The 15,971-nt window shown below is 38.4% G+C and overlaps 3 protein-coding genes across 7 annotated transcripts; 1 reads left to right on the top strand and 2 right to left on the bottom strand.

Moving 5' to 3' along the window:
• Nucleotides 1–92: 92 nt before the first annotated feature.
• LOC106369174 (abnormal spindle-like microcephaly-associated protein homolog) lies at nt 93–7,005 on the bottom strand. Of its 2 annotated transcripts, none has more exons than XM_013809277.3 (21): nt 6,112–7,005; nt 5,565–6,033; nt 5,387–5,472; nt 5,173–5,286; nt 4,895–5,083; nt 4,736–4,801; nt 4,512–4,565; nt 4,260–4,385; nt 4,021–4,137; nt 3,750–3,857; nt 3,544–3,670; nt 3,140–3,280; nt 2,788–2,961; nt 2,426–2,706; nt 2,068–2,250; nt 1,625–1,802; nt 1,303–1,532; nt 1,033–1,222; nt 731–956; nt 488–643; nt 93–357 (listed from the first exon to the last, which is right to left on the bottom strand). In XM_013809277.3, exons 1-21 carry the CDS (start codon nt 6,823–6,825, stop codon nt 270–272), a joined length of 4,017 nt encoding a protein of 1,338 aa, XP_013664731.1. In that variant the 5' UTR covers nt 6,826–7,005; the 3' UTR covers nt 93–269. The 2 variants fall into 2 exon arrangements, with proteins under 2 accessions (XP_013664731.1, XP_013664732.1); XM_013809278.3 differs by having other exon boundaries at nt 3,149–3,280; nt 6,112–6,996.
• Nucleotides 7,006–8,781: 1,776 nt separating this feature from the next.
• Nucleotides 8,782–10,769, top strand: LOC106369180 (derlin-2.1-like). Its single transcript, XM_013809284.3, has 6 exons — nt 8,782–9,040; nt 9,574–9,673; nt 9,758–9,972; nt 10,060–10,143; nt 10,234–10,287; nt 10,368–10,769. The coding sequence occupies exons 1-6, from the start codon at nt 8,942–8,944 to the stop codon at nt 10,548–10,550; spliced, it is 735 nt and encodes a 244-aa protein (XP_013664738.1). The 5' UTR covers nt 8,782–8,941; the 3' UTR covers nt 10,551–10,769.
• On the bottom strand, nt 10,728–15,939 carry LOC106369178 (GPN-loop GTPase QQT2). 4 transcript variants are annotated; one of them, XM_022694649.2, is made up of 7 exons: nt 15,870–15,939; nt 15,446–15,512; nt 15,217–15,337; nt 11,953–12,179; nt 11,573–11,863; nt 11,260–11,465; nt 10,728–11,165 (listed from the first exon to the last, which is right to left on the bottom strand). In XM_022694649.2, the coding sequence occupies exons 2-7, from the start codon at nt 15,476–15,478 to the stop codon at nt 10,904–10,906; spliced, it is 1,140 nt and encodes a 379-aa protein (XP_022550370.1). In that variant the 5' UTR covers nt 15,479–15,512; nt 15,870–15,939; the 3' UTR covers nt 10,728–10,903. The 4 variants fall into 4 exon arrangements, with proteins under 4 accessions (XP_022550370.1, XP_048601567.1, XP_022550368.1 ...); XM_048745610.1 differs by lacking the exons at nt 15,217–15,337; nt 15,446–15,512; nt 15,870–15,939 and adding exons at nt 12,276–12,396; nt 12,503–12,569; nt 12,987–13,095; XM_022694647.2 differs by lacking the exons at nt 15,217–15,337; nt 15,446–15,512; nt 15,870–15,939 and adding exons at nt 12,276–12,433; nt 12,503–12,569; nt 12,987–13,020.
• Between the last annotated feature and the right edge of the window lie 32 nt (nt 15,940–15,971).

The following is a 15,971-nucleotide window of genomic DNA, read 5'->3' as shown; positions in this document are numbered from 1 at the left end:
AGACCAGCTCTGGGTTCAGCCATGAAAAATTACTCTGACTTAACTCAAGAGCTCAGGATTTGGCCACATAAATTTTGTGAATTCAGTTGATGTGTAAGTCGTTCTAACACGAATCAAGAGGCTGTGACAATAGACACAAGAAATGGTGCAGAAGCAGTTTGATTACAGAAAACCTAACAAATTCTAGTTGTGGGAATGCATTGATCAATGCACTTCACACAAAACTAAACACAGAAACACAACAGAGTTTGAAACACAAACTAACAAAGTCATCTGCTGGTTATGAGCTTCATAAGCTCAACAGCCTCCTTTAATCTTCTCTCGCTCTTCTCTTTTCCACTCTGACCCTTAACATTCCTGAAATCACACCAAAATATTAAAACATGTTTGATTCATACTTTCTTATTTGAATGAGTATAAACTGATGTTTCTAGATTAAACATTCAACCAAATGCACACATTAAAACAGGAAAGAAAAAACACTAACCTCTTCTCCATGTTTGCCTTACGAGTTAGCTCCTCAACTAAGGCGTGTAATCGTTTTACCAAAGCAGGAAGCTTTCGAACTGCTTCTACGCCTTTATGGATTTTGCATATCTTTTTCAGAACATCTGATGCTACGAAATATGCTTCTTCTTTGTTCCTGAAAGAAGAGAAAAAAAGAAACATAAGAAATGACAAAGGATTAAATTTCAATCTTAAAGAATAGATTCTTCAAGTAAATGAAGACCTGAGTAGTTCCCAGAATATTGTCTGGATGGATCCTTTCGTGTCTATTAACTCATCTGCCATTTGCGGGTAACGAGCCAGGTGTCTCAAAGTTGAGAGTGCATGTTTTGCAACTTCTTGATCAGGGATGCTTCTGCTTGCCGACCGGATCAGTGTTAGCAACTTGTCTATCGCTCCAGCTGCCACAAGCTCTTCACAGCATTTGTCTGAGTATTTTGTCGCCGAATCTGTAGAGGGAACATGTTCTTATAAGTCTGTCTGTTCACGTTGTTCTGTAAATAAAGGAAGCTGAGGAGCGCTTACCCAGAGTTTCACAAATGTGAAGAATGTTGTGGACCTTTTTCATGCTGAGTAGTTCCGAAAGCGCAGAGAGAAGCTTGTTTATCAAGCGTTTCTTGTCATCTATGTTTGCTGCAGAAGTTTGCATTCTTACTCTCAGATCCAGAACTTGAGCCTTTGCAGCTTTGCGTGTGAGGTAGCCTCTCCAGTGTGACTGACAGGTTCAAGTAATGAAACGTAATTATTAAAGTGAACAAGGACAAAAGATGAAAAGTAGCTTTGGTCATTTCTTACTTGAATCATGACAATGTAACGTCTTTCCATTGAAGTTCTTTGCCTGGCAAATACACCTCGAATATGCTGCTGTATCAAGACTGCTGATTTTCTTCTTACATTCTGTGAATGGAGAAACCTCCACCAACGCTGCAGTTTAATGACGGAATGTAGCTGTGTTGTCATCTCAACGCTGTGTTGTGGAAGTCTGGAAACGCCTTCGTCAAGTTTTGAATTGAGATAAGAAGCTACTGAGAAAATTCAATTTGGATAACCATCTTTATGTTAAAAATTAATATGTAATCAGCTTAAAATTAAGGTACCAGAGAAACTGCTTAATTACCTTGAAGCCTGCTTCGAACAATTTGTCCTCTAACGAGCCGTTGAAGCTCTGTGGCTGCATGCTTGTAGCCATGAAACGACATAATGCAGTTAAATTTTCGGATAGCACTCTGAATGCATATCGTTGATTCTCTCTGAAGATAAAACTTCCTTCTCGCCAGCCAACCACGGCAATATCTCTGCAGTTTGTTGCAGAAAGTTAACAAGTCAGAGACGGGAAGAATTTATAAATATCAAGAGAATTCCCAGTCAAAAAGAAAGGGTAATTCAGACAGGAAGAAGAAATATCAAAGGCAATTAAAAAGAAGTGACAAACAGGAAGAGAAAACTGGATGATGAAACAAATTGGGACAAGCAGAGGGTAACATTATTAACGACCAAATCAACTGAGAACTGAGTTATGGCAGTACATGAGCAAAACCTCTAAGACCTGAGTATACTTACTTGAATGAGTACGGAAGACAACTTGTATTTGCGATTCATTCTACGTGTGTTCCATCCACGAACATAAGATTGGATGGTGATAGAGGAGATAACTTGTTCTTTATAACTTCTCCAGGCTAGCTGAATTTTGAGTGCTGCTTTCAGCTCATGATGAAGATTCCACTGATGCTTCCTTACAGCTCTCTGAATGACCAAAACAGATACTTTGTTTAACAATGAATTTGACATAACTTTCTACAGGTTTTAAGCTGGGACAAGCAGAGGGTAACATAGAGCAGTTGACTTAACGACCAAACCAACTGAGAACTGAGTAATGGACAGTGCATAAGCAAAACACGGAAGAACTGAATATACTTACTTGAATGAGTACGGAACACAATTTGTAATTGATATACATTCTCCGTGTGATCCATCCACGAACATAAGATTGGATAGTGATAGAAGAGATAACTTTGTCTTTATAACTCCTCCAAGCTTGCTGAATTTTGAGTGCTGCTTTCAGCTCATGATGAAGGTTTCGCTGATGCCTCCTTACAGCTTTCTGAATGACCAAAACAGATTTCCTCAACTTGAGAAAGCGACTCCGTTCAACAATGTACTTGACATATCTCGCTACAGGTTTTAAGTTGGCTGATCTTTCTGCAGTGATAACAAAACTTTCAACAGAGAATAACTTGTTGATCTGTCAATTGTAATAAATACTCACAAACAGATAATTACCTGATAACTGTAAAGTAACTTCCTCAACAGTGAATATTTCAAGAACTTTTATATGTTTCACTGACAACCATGTCCGAATAGCAGCTTGTAAGAAGCAGACTTCTTTCAATTTCTTCCTAAACTTGCGGCGTGCATGAAGTCCCCTGAAATTCGATTGTATGACTACTGCTGCTTCTGTAAGAAAGAGGCAAGAGATATGCTATCAAAGATAGATTCAATACTCTATCTACCAAGAAATGAAAAGTAGATAAATAATCACCCAATAAAGTACAATGGTACGATCATAAAAAGGTGATGGATATCGAAAGCAAGTTTATGATATATAAAAAGTTGAGAAGAGTAGACAGAATACTTGAATCACCTCGTTCGAAATCCATAGTGATTTTTCTAGACAAGGAACCCAGCGGGGTACGGCTACTAACTTCTCCAACAGAATTTTGGTAGGCCATTTCCTGCCACCAGGCTTTGATTGCCTGGAAAGTTTTAGTAGCATCTACAAGTAGCATCACACTTTTGACAATCAAGAGAGGGATACGTGTATATTATTTATCACCAAGTATGCTTGCTTCATTCAACCAATTGTAAGAAGCTGAGAACTCAACTAACAACTAGGGTGGCAACTATGAGAAACAAATAAAGGTAACAAAAAGACTGAAAACCACTGATAAGACTTGCAGGCATCTAAATGAACAGGTGCGATTCCTCAATTTTAAGATCATATACTTTATGTTAAGTCAGAAAGAGATGAATGGGAACCTTCTCCGTTTTCTCTGTCCGGTTCCTCATTTCTAACTGCTTTCGAGATGCTGCAATTGATGCGCGAATATCTCTTCTCCTGATCTTGACAGCTAGAGCACAGCAACTTATGAAAGTTCAGTTTCTCCTGCAAAAAGAAGGAATTTTTAAAATAACTTGTCAATGAAAAATCCTAATTTCCATCCAGAAAATTAATAAAGCAATACCATATTCTCCTTGACGATCAGCTTTGATGATAAGAAAGCCAACAGTATAATCACACTTTGGTTGCTAACTACTGCATTATGTTCCAGTAGGTCCCCAATCTGTAGAACCTATAGAGATCAACATTATACGTCAATGGAAGCAGACCATCGATTGCAAAAGAAACAACGGGCGGGAGCCTTACTGTAATTCAGTTTTGATATCTCTAATAATCTACTTTCTTTAGGATAAACTTAGGACGAACCAAGACATTCACAGACTAAATAATATTACCTCAGGAAAACTTCCCAAAAGTGCTGTCAACTTTTGCGACAGAATGAAGTTCTGAACTGCATCATGATAATCGGTATTGGATATCACTGATCGAGGGCCTTGTTGACCACCAGGATCCTGGATGTAAATATTTATTCAGAAAAATGTAACACGATATTTACTTTATAAGATACGTGAAGAGAAATGCCTACGTAAAACTCAATGCACTGAAACTGATTCAAGTTAAGAACATTTCATACCTCTTCGTGAAGACAAGGACAGCAAACTTCTCGCCGAAAATAGTAGTCAAGCAAGAACCATATTCCCTTTCCATCAACCAATGATGCAAAGTTTTCTATCTTGAAGTCATTCTTCTTGGTAATTGACTGAGGAAAGAATAAGGCGTGCATATATTATACATGGTTAGACATACAGAACATAGGCAAAGAAAACACCCACAACTTGGGAGAAAAAAAGTTTTAAGAACAGCATAGTAAGATATAATAAGGTACCTGGATCCAGTTCAAGAGCATTTCCAGAGGAGTAGCCATGATAATTTGATTATTCTGTAAAGAAACCCAAAAAGAATAATTGAAGAGAGAAAAATAATATAACTAGAGAAGTATCACCATTAAAGATCTGTCTGAGAGTCGTCTAGTTGAAACTAATTTTAAATAACTAACATAGCTAGCAATTGGAAAGAACTATAGGAACCAAGATATCAAGTGAGCCTTACCTGTTCCAGCCCCTGGACTTTGTAGATTTCCTCTGTCAAGAGTTTCCCATTGACCAGAAGAGGTAGCTGCCCATTTCACAGAGAATACATAATCATTAACCAATGAAAAACGTGCAGAAAGCCGCCATAAATTGGACAAAAGAAACAAGAGGCACTCACCTGCAAATGTACAAAAATGTTCCATAGCAGTGAAATAGTGAGCTCTCTGTCACCATCTGCAACATCTTCTATAGTTATCATCATTCCTTCGTCATCTTTCAATGGAACACCAGCATCCTTCAGATACTGAAGTGCAACTCTACAGTTGGCCAACTTCTTCTTTCGATTGTCAGATGGAACTACCATTTTCTGTTTAATCAAAAGCCTCATACGATGAAAGTCACTCCTTAAACAAGAAAAAACTGGAAGGTTTTAATTAAAATCAACTTTTGACAAACCGTGAGAATGGATGGATCATGAAAAAGTAGTTGAATGGCTCTGCAGAGCCGCACGCCATCTTGGAGGTCACCAAACAAGTCTCTCACTCTAAATTCATATCCAGCTATAGGAGACTGCAAGAGCCACCCCAATTATTGAAGTGAGCAAACCACATTATATATTAGCAATCTAGATCTAATATAAGACACTGCATTAACTCTTAACTATAATTACCTGCTGATAAGGTATTTTGTACCCTATAATCACTAGATGCGCTAGGAGATTCCCTTCTCCATGCATTACATCAGCGGGCAGGAGTTCTATATTCAAAGCAGAATATGGAATATTAGCCGCTACAAACATGACAAAGGCAAGCAACTGACACACTAAATAGCAAAATATAAGCGCTTACCACTTAGAAGTTGATGGCTAGACTTTATGCTAGATTTCTCTGAAAACAAGAGGGGAGAGCCACCATCTATCCCATCAATCCCATACTTGAGTGAAATACAGCTTTGAGATTTAGCTCTATCTAATATAAGGACAAGCAACATAATCCTCTTCAAAATCACAGTTCCAAGGGCTTCATAGTACCCTGGTCTGTATAAGCCCTCAACCATCTTGTTATAGGCAAAGGCTCTAGCAAGGCCGTCATGGGAGAAAAACTGCTTGTTGACTACCATCTTCAAGAACGCCATTTCTTGATCCGAGTTAACTTCACTGTCAGACAAAAAAGAATCACCGCCAAAGATGATATATAACCCTAGACGAAGCCAAACTTGGTTGTAACACATCAGTGCCTTGACGGCCTTCTCCTTCAGTCCAAAATCAGTTACAAGAGGGCATTGTGGTTTCATCTTTATCCTCCCTTCATCGATATTCTGAAACAAGAACAATGATATTGAAATGAAAATAGCAAAAAGACACAGTCTTTGATACACAAGGAAGGATACTCTTACCTTGGTAACACGGGTCATCACATCGAAAATCTCCTTGCAGCTTCCCAAACTCAAGTGAAACTGCATCCTCTGCTTCAAATCATCTAAGCTACACACTTCTTTCAAAGACTCCCTCAGCGTTGAATACTTGGAGCCACTCAAGGATGATCCAATATCTGATCCTTTCTCACCACACCAACCTAAAGTCCTCGACTTTTTAGGGCTACGCCACATCGTATCCACTCCCACTGATTTACCGCTTCGCAAAGCCTCGCAACTATCTCTCTTCGCATGTCCAACTCTACCAACAGAAACGCCATTCTCTAACGGCTCGCAACCGCAACTCTCAGGGTTTTCAAACAAGAAATTGAGCCACGCGGTAAGTGATTTAGCGAGAGATCTAAGGCTCTTCTCTTTATTCAACTCAGCCTTGCGAGAAGATTGCGATTGCTGAAGCTCGAATGCCCTAAGCCGCCTCGAGGAAGCTGCGGCCTTGGAGCGAGACGCGTGAGAAGGAAGGAGTGAGGGACGGCGGAAGGTGGAGGACATAGATTTGGGAGTTTGCTTAGATGCGGTGAAGAATTGAGGAGGATACGGAGTGTTGCCGAGATTTGATTTGATAAAGGAAGGACGCCGCGGAGTTTTGAAATTGGATATGTCGGTGAAGTGTGATGACGGAGGATTACGCCGAGGAGGCGCTGGAGTGGCGCACGATGGTTCTTTTTCTTCATTCATCGGATCGGAGATTCGTGAGGGTGTGAGAGTGAGAGCGAGTAAGAGAGAGACGTCGTTCGAGAGATCTCTAAGAGTTTTTTGAATTTTGAAAATTCGAAAGGCGATGGAATAAATTTAAAACGGTACACACTACCGCAACTGTTCCCACAATATTGGAAACCGCGCCACTTTACTTTATTCGGTCCCGATACCGTGCCGTTTTGTAGAGTATAAAAAACGGCGGGACGTTGTTTCGCTTTGTAGAGACGCTGGCGTCCGGAGCCTAATAGCCATGGACGTTCGGGTATCCGTTCGGGTTCGGATCGGGTATTTCAGATTTTTAGGTTTTCGGGTTCATCCTCTGTATTAAGGGTGAGCACTTTATCCGATACCCGAAACCGCATCCGAACCCGACCCGAAAAAGCCGAACCGAAATCCGAACCAAAGTAAAAAAATACCCGAACGAGTATTAAATTAGGAGAGATTGGATATCTGAACTCGAACGGATAATATCTGAATCCGAATTATCCGAAGATAACCGAACATATGTATACTTACCCTTATATTTCTAGTTTACATCTCTTATTTTTTTTTTAAACTATTTATATTGATATTACACATACTTTAAGATCATAAGTATATATATAATTATGGAGAAAATGATTTGATATTCATTTAAAATTCATGTCAAACTTTTTGTTTCATGTATTAACAAAAGTTACATTCAAAGATTAAAAACAATACCCAAATTAATATCTATTTGTTTTTGAAATATTATCTCCAAACCCTATTAATTATTCAATCTATAAATTCATGTATTAACAAAAGTTACATTCAAAGATTAAAAACAATACCCAAATTAATATCTATTTGTTTTTGAAATATTATCTCCAAACCCTATTAATTATTCAATCTATAAAAAATAAAAAAATAGTTAAGTGAAATCCATATTTTTAAATACAATAAACTGAAAAAAATGAAAAAAATAATTTTCTTTCTTTTAAAATCTAAATATCCGAACCCGATTCAAAATAACCGAACCCGAACTAAAAATATCCGAACCCGATCCGAAGTACAGAAATACCCGAACGGGTTCTCTATCCTTATACCGAAATACCCGAAAATCCGAAATACCTGATCCGAACCCGAACGGGTATCCGAATGCCCACCCCTACTCTGTATTGGTCGGATTTGGATTGGGTGCCGGTTCTAATTTGTAATACATTCTAAAACTCATAAAGTAACTATATATCGTTCAGATTTGAGTTATATCGGTTCAGTTCAGATATATCTGAAGTAAAAGACAAATTTTGAAAGCAAAATATAAAGAAAAATATTTAAATTGAATAAAAATTAATCTAACATACATCAAATTGATAAAATAATAATAAAATATTAAATCAAACATAAAAACAAACATCGTTTGAAAAAATATGCATTACCTTATAAATAGAGTAGACTTGTTATTTAAACGAGCAAATTTATGAAGTATTTATTTATAACTAATTGAGTATTTAAAATATTTATTTAAATTTTAATACTTATTTTTTATATATCATATCAACATAAACATTGAATTAAATATTTGAAATGGTTATATAGTCAATAATGTTGAATTTTTCGGGTTGTCCGTTCGGGTTTAGGGTTCATTTAATAACACTTTAGATTCGGATATGTTTATCTTTACATTTTGTATCAGATAACGGATAAGGTTTTTCGGTTCGGATTCAGTTCAGATTCCGGGTTCCAGATTTTATGCTCAGCCCTGATTGGTACCGACGTATTCTCGTCGAAATCGTGCCGGTTTACTTTATTCGGTAACGAAGTCATGCCGTTTCGCAAAAGATGAAAACGGCGGGACGTTATTTTGCTTCGTAGAGACGCTGGCGTCAGGAGCCTCTTGTGGTTGGTTCGTTTGATACACGCGCTATGTCACTCGTTGAAACTATTATATTTTAAAATGCGGAAGGAATATTTATTATCAAGACAAAGGAAAAAAAGAGAGGCAAATCTCTGAATCATCTTTATATCAGTCGCTTTCGAGAATTCAAAGCTTCTAGAGATTCGATTAGGTTTTGAATATAAAGAATCTCTGGGTTCAATTGCTCTTTGTGATCGGGATTGAATTCGATTGGGCATGGCTCAAGCTGTAGAAGAATGGTACAAACAGATGCCGATTATAACCCGGTCGTATTTGACGGCGGCTGTTGTCACCACCGTCGGATGTTCGCTCGAGGTATTGTATGCTTCCTCTTTCTTCGAGAATCGATTTGATTCCTTGCTTAAGGGAATGTGGATTGACATGGATGTGTTTAGAAATTATGTTTTTGAATTGTTGAGAAAAATTGAATCTTTGTTTGTACGTATGTGTTTGTGGATGGTAAAGGTCTTTCTTTTTGGATGTGGGTGTGGCTAATGAGCTCAAGTGTTGTGGTTTCAAGGCTCATGTTGTTCCTTTTTGTGTAGCTCAAGTGTTTTGGTTTCGTGTTTTGGTTTCATGTCTTATGTTCTGTGGAACGTTTTTGCAGACTATATCTCCTTATGATCGATTTGAATCCTTGCTAAGGGAATGTAGATTGATTGACATGGATGTGTTTAGAATTATGTTTTTCAGTTGTTGGAAAATTGAAGCTTGGTTTCTACTTTCTGTGCGTATGTGTGTGTTTTAGTGATAAAGGTCTTGTTTATGAATTTGGGTGTGGCTAATGAGCTCAAGTGTTTTTGTTTCATAGCTTATGTTCTTCTTCTTTTGTGGAATGTTTTTTGCAGATTATATCTCCTTATAACCTATACCTAAACCCTACTCTTGTGGTGAAGCAATACCAGTTCTGGCGCCTCGTTACTAACTTCCTTTATTTCCGGAACATGGGTACTCCTCTCAGATGGATACATTCATTATTACTATCCTGAGATACTTGTGTAAAAATTTACTTGCTTTCTTTTGTTTCTGCAGATTTGGACTTCTTGTTCCATATGTTCTTTCTAGCTAGATACTGCAAACTCCTTGAAGAAAACTCCTTCAGGGGAAAAACTGCTGATTTCCTTTACATGCTTTTATTCGGGGCAACTGTTCTCACCGGTATTGTTCTCATTGGTGGGATGATACCCTACTTGTCTGTCTCTTTCTCCAAAATCATCTTCCTTAGCAACTCTTTGACTTTCATGATGGTAACACATTATACCTCTCCATACTGCTGCAATTCTTTCCTAATCATTTCTTTGATATTATCCTAACATTTTTCCTCTGTTCTTCAGGTCTATGTATGGAGCAAACAAAATCCTTATATCCACATGAGTTTCCTTGGCCTTTTCACTTTTACAGCAGCGTATTTACCATGGGTGAGTTTGACTTTCTCAATTTTCTTCTTGGAGTTTACCAGCTAGAGGGATATTTTAAATTCTCTCTTTCTGAAAATTCTGACGTTGCAGGTGCTTCTTGGATTCTCTGTTCTTGTTGGTGCAAGTCCCTGGGGGGATTTACTGGTACACACTCTCTCTTTATTCCATTTAGCCTTCCCTTCTTTACACTCATCATTATCCTTAAGCTGGTATCCATTATGCAGGGAATGATAGCAGGTCACGCGTACTACTTCTTGGCGTTTGTGTATCCACGAATGACTGATCGACGACCCTTGAAAACTCCATCTTTCCTCAAGGCCCTATTCGCTGATGAGCCTGTAGTTGTTGCACGGCCAGAAGATGTCAGGTTTGCTCATGCGCCCTTTGATGAAATCCGCCAAGACTAAATCTCGATCGTCCACAGTTCAAGTGTGTTCAGATAGTGTTAAGAGGGCTGATGATGTACTCATTCATCGACTCTTCATCTATATAATATGGAAGTTTTTATTAGTTTTTTTTCCTCCATGTCTGACTTACATATGTGTGGTTTACCTCATTGTGCATATATAAAGGCAAATTGTGTATAAAGTCTCCCAACATTCTAGTTTATAATAGTCATTAGATCATTAGACAATGTCTCACAAAGAGAATCAATTCCATGGTTTTAACTACACAACAGGGGAAAACAAGGCAAGGACACAAACAAAACCAGTTGAAGTAACTTGATAAAGTCTGAAAGATTTGGTTTTAAAGTTTTAACTTATACGTAGAAACGATTCATCTCTTCATCTTCCTCATCCTCATCAATGGCATCATCACTGTCTTCTTCAATCTTAAAGTCCTCATCATCCTCCTCCTCTACCATCATCTTCTCCGCTGCATCTTTATCTTTCAAACCAGTGTTTAAAACCACAGTCCCTCCTTGAGAACTCTCCATATCCTTTCTCAGTTTCTCCATTTCCTTTTCCCTTCGCTCTTCTTCCAACTGCTCCTTCTCCGCCTTTCTCTTGTCAAGATCAGCCCTGAAGAAAGAAAGAAAACACCAATCATAAGCATGGAACCTGGAGACAGATCTTGCAAAGAAGGTCTATATAGAAGAGATAGGTGTGTCAATACTTGTAAGTTTCCATGTATTCATCAGCACTTGCTTCAATGGCTTTAAAGAAGTCATCCATTCCAGCACCAGTGATTGCAGAAACACCAACAGATCTTATATTCCGGTAAAACTCGTAGAGTGAGAGGGAGAGGCTGTTAGCTAAGGTCGATGTGTACGAGTTATCAGATTGTATTGCTGCTTGAAACACCTCAAAATCTCCCATCCACTGCATAAAACCCATATCAATACCAAAGGATTAAGAGAATAGTACAAGAAACAAAGAATAATGATCGGTGATGATCAATAGATTCAACACTAATAGACAGAGATAACCTCTAAAGCAAACTTGTGATCTGCCACATCAGTTTTGTTGAAAGCCAGGACAAGAGGAAGCCGGGTCTTGTAGAGGATACTACAAGCGTAGAGCATGTTGCTCATAAAAGTGATTGGGCTTGTGGAACGTGGAGTATCAACCACATAGGTGACAACAGTTGGGAAGGTTGAGGCAAACGCTTCAGTGATTATAGCACCAGAAGCAGACCATGTAAAGATTTCAATCTGACCAGGAGTATCCACAAGGACATAGTCAAGCTGGTCTGCACGTTTCTCTATCACAGAGACAACCTACAACAAGTGGCAAACAAGCACATTACGATCAAGAAAAGAGAAAAAGAGAGAATCGTATCCCTTATACTGCTTCAGTGCATATTTACCTCGTCGAATTTAGTAGCAAACAAGTTGAGAGAAGTCATGATTCCACCATTAGGCCCCAAATTATACTGTTTCATAACTTCCTTGTACTTGACAGTGTCCCTTATGTCGATGTTGGCACCGAATGGTAGAGACATAACAGCAGGGTCAAGGTTCAACACATAGCCACGCTTGTTTGCATCAAAGGTATGGCAGACCAAACGATGAAGGAAACTGGTTTTTCCACTGCCTAGGCATAACACAAGTAAAACTCACATCAGACTATTGATGATATCCCTCAACACTAAAACCTATAACATCATGAGTCTTAAAGAATACTACATACCAGCCATTCCAACAACAATGATAATGACAGGCTTCTTCTTGAAATTGGAGGAAGAGCTCGCAGCACTAACACGAAGCTTGTCCAATGAGTCAACCAGCTTGTGACTCTCTTCCACAATGTTCTTTGAAACAAGAATAGCTTCATTATTCTTGCAGTAACTTTGGCTAGTATTATAAGACAATGTAACTAATAAACCATTGAAATTCTAAGAAGATAAACACTATTACCTCATCAGCAGACGAGTCCATGGGATGATCCATCAGTGACAAATTGATTTTCTTGTAAGATTATTAACTGCCAATAAATCCCAAATACAAGCATGTTCAGTTTCTTCCTCATCCGACAAATGTTTTTTATACAGAAAGCTTATGTCACAGATAGCTAAGAGCAAAGACGACCATGACGAAGCAAGAGGTGACTTATGGGTCATAAACCTAGTACCACTCTATAAACACCACACTTTCAAGTTCAAAGTTTCGTCTAGGACACATAGTTCATGCTCAACATAATTCCAGAAACAGAGAAACAGAAACATGAACTTGAAAGGTTATATATATATTTTTTTTTTGTTATGAACTGAAACTGCTGATGATTCCATAACCAAAGGAATTCAACACAAGCGTGACATAAAGATTTAGCCTGCGAATTTACAAGAACGGAACTCTAGAAAGAATAAAAAAAGACAGAAGACGGAGACGAGAGAGAGTAGACCTCAACGCGGAGCAAAACGAAGTTAGGTCTTTTGATTTCTCACTCTCTAAATCGCATAGACATTTTCTTATGTTTATAGGGAAGAATAACAAAGATATGGCCTTAATTGATCGGCCCAAGGCCCGTTGCGTTATTTAACCGTCCTACTCTATTCGTTGTAGTATGTTTAGAACAGTGTATCATTCGCGATGACAGTAACCCAAAAAAAAAAAAAAAAAAAAAAAAGGGTAAACAACTGGTTTTTTTTTTTATCAAACTAGACTTGCATTAATCTTAAATGTGTTTACACTCCAACAAAGGACCATACAAAAAGGCTATTGACAGCCAAACAAACAACAACAACAACATAACAGATAGAATGGCGATACAAATCACAAGAAAGAGCCATATGAAATCGTACCACAACAACATCATAAGCTTCTTTAAAGACCGCATCTAGTGTAACCCGTAGGACAACACACACTGCACCATACGCAGAGAAGAGCATTCGATAGGAGGAAGATCCTTGCAATATCAACGAAACTTGTTCATCCAATTTACTCCATATAAGAAGAAATATTAGAAAAAAAGACTGATTCAAACGAGGGACAACCGGGAAGTTAAAACCCGCCACATCCATATTCATCGGTATAAAGATGACAATGAGTTTCTCTTCTACCTGCCACCAAGAAGAGAGATACACAAACACAACACCAACATCCGGAATGAAACCCATAAGAGAACTGCATACTGCAGACGCTCGCGCCAAGGCGATATAAATGCTACTAGAGGTCACAAAGGTAGAACCAAATGAGACTAAGCCCATCGGTATATCACCAGCTAAGATCATGAACCTCAATTCCAACATCACCCATACAGAGCTGTCTAAACCATTCTACAGTAGCAGAATAAGTTGTAAATAAAGAGCTAAGATGAGCATGAAGGACCTTACAAGGACGACTGGTAGGGAGGTCGAAACAAGGACTGATTAAAGGCCAGTCGACACACCCAAGTAGAGACCTGTATATCACAGGATAATGGAGCCCGTAGGCGAAGGAAGTTTCATCGACACACCCAAATAGATACATGTATACCACAGGAGAAAGGAGCCTGTATGCGAAGGAAGTGTCGCTAGCAGACACCGGGAGACCACCACCACCACCATTCTTTGTCGCCATCCTAGATGGAGGCTTTAGAGTTGAGATATGGGTAAGAGCTTGAGGAGATGGTATGAATGGCCGAAGAACAGTGATGATTCCACAAACACGAACCACGAGATTTGGATATAAACCTTTAGAACCAAATCTTGTGGCACCAAAGAACACAAAAGAAACAACACCACCACTGGCCAGATTTGGAAATCTGAGTTTCCAGATTCTGAATTTACACTTGAGAGAGGGTGAATGGTGTGTCAAAGTGCAGGTGAACAACGAGGCGGAATGAAGCGTCGGGAGGATCTGGTGGTTCTGGCCGGGAGAGAGCTTCGAACGGCACCGGAGAAAACAAACAAAGTATGGTACTCTCTCTTGACTGAATTTATTATTTTCAACCAAAGATAACATAACGTAACAATCAAACATCCGCCAGCGAATCTTAAAACTTCTTTTCATGACTGAATCTTTACTCTCTCTTGCAACATCATCGTGTGATAGCTTCAGACAAAAAAAAAGTCTACTGGATCGAATGGTATTGAGCTGATACTCTCTTTGGAGGTAGCTTACGCAAAATGAAGAGGACTAGTGAGGATGGAAGTACTTCTACCACCTACGTATTATTATATTTTTCCCAGTTAGCGAAGAAACCAGAAACAAAGATTACTGAGAGAGAGAATTAATGACGGTCTTAGTTACTTACCATATAGTAGATTAAGTTCAGAACAGGGTGATCAAGCACATCCAGCGTTAAATCCCTGTCAAATGCTGACACACCCACCTGAATCGTTGTGCAAGAAAGAAACATTTTTAAAAACACTCATCATCATAACTGATGATAAAGATTTCATTCTTTAGATTCTATATCTCAGAGCTTACCACTATGCATCTTATGAGGAAGCAGGTGAAGCATATGGCTGTCACAGATCCAACCTGCAATTTAATACCATCTAAATTACAAAGGCTAATCTCGATGATTTGATGGTCTTTCCACTGCCTACGCATAACATAAGAAGAAGAAAAAAGCCCACATGCAACTATTGATGATATCCCTCAAACACTAAAACCTATAACATTGAGGATTCAAGAACACTGCTTACCAGCCATTCCAACAACAATGATAATGACAGGCTTCTTCTTGAAATTGGAGGAAGAGCTCGCAGCACTGACACTAAGCTTGTCCAATGAGTCAACCAGCTTATGACTCTCTTCCACAATGTTCTTTGCAAGACATAAAACAGCAATAACTTCAGTAAATAACTTAGGCTAGTGTTATAACACAATGTAACCTATAAACCATTGAATGTATAAGCAGACGAACACTATTACCTCTTCAGCAGACGAGTCCATGGGATGGTCCATCAGTGACAAATTGATTTTCTTGTAAGATTATTAACTGTCAAATACAAGCATGTTCAGTTTCCTCCTCATCTGATAAAATATTTCTACACAGAAAGCTTAGCTAAAGCAAAGAAAGAAGACAAAGCTAGCTGCAGAGAATTTTCACAAACCTACTCTATAAACACCACACATTCAAGTTCAAGTTTAGTCTAATTCATGCTTAACATAATTCCACAAAACGAGAAACATCAATATGAAGGTTTTTTTTTTTTTTGTTATGAACTGAAACTGCTGATGATTCGATAACCAAAGTGATTCAAAACAAGCGTGACACATTGGTTTAGTATCGCAGCCTGCGAATTCATACGAAAGTTTCGTACTTTTTACAAGTTTTTAAACAAACTAAACTCACAGAAAAGAGAGACGAATACGAGAGAGAATCGACGACCTCGATGAGGAGCAAAACAAAGTTTAGGTCTTTCGATTTATGTTTGTTTGTGACTGTAAATCGTTT

This window comes from Brassica napus, chromosome C1 (assembly GCF_020379485.1).
Source record: "Brassica napus cultivar Da-Ae chromosome C1, Da-Ae, whole genome shotgun sequence".
In the NCBI taxonomy this organism is placed as follows: domain Eukaryota; kingdom Viridiplantae; phylum Streptophyta; class Magnoliopsida; order Brassicales; family Brassicaceae; genus Brassica; species Brassica napus.
This window is presented reverse-complemented; position numbering and strand designations above follow the sequence as displayed.

Bases quoted from the DNA above. Each gene is read 5' to 3' on its own strand.
- LOC106369174 (XM_013809277.3), bottom strand. From the start codon at position 6,825: ATGAATGAAGAAAAAGAACCATCGTGCGCCACTCCAGCGCCTCCTCGG. The intron at 5,473-5,564 runs GTAAGCGCTTAT...CTTTGAATATAG, and splicing joins TAGCCATCAACTTCTAAGTG to AACTCCTGCCCGCTGATGTA. The intron at 3,281-3,543 runs GTTCCCATTCAT...TGCTACTTGTAG, and splicing joins GGACAGAGAAAACGGAGAAG to ATGCTACTAAAACTTTCCAG.
- LOC106369180 (XM_013809284.3), top strand. From the start codon at position 8,942: ATGGCTCAAGCTGTAGAAGAATGGTACAAACAGATGCCGATTATAACC. The intron at 9,041-9,573 runs GTATTGTATGCT...TGTTTTTTGCAG, and splicing joins CCGTCGGATGTTCGCTCGAG to ATTATATCTCCTTATAACCT. The intron at 9,674-9,757 runs GTACTCCTCTCA...TTGTTTCTGCAG, and splicing joins CCTTTATTTCCGGAACATGG to ATTTGGACTTCTTGTTCCAT.
- LOC106369178 (XM_022694647.2), bottom strand. The intron at 11,864-11,952 runs GTAAATATGCAC...CACTTGTTGTAG, and splicing joins TTGCTACTAAATTCGACGAG to GTTGTCTCTGTGATAGAGAA. The intron at 11,466-11,572 runs GTTATCTCTGTC...GGTTTTATGCAG, and splicing joins ATCACAAGTTTGCTTTAGAG to TGGATGGGAGATTTTGAGGT.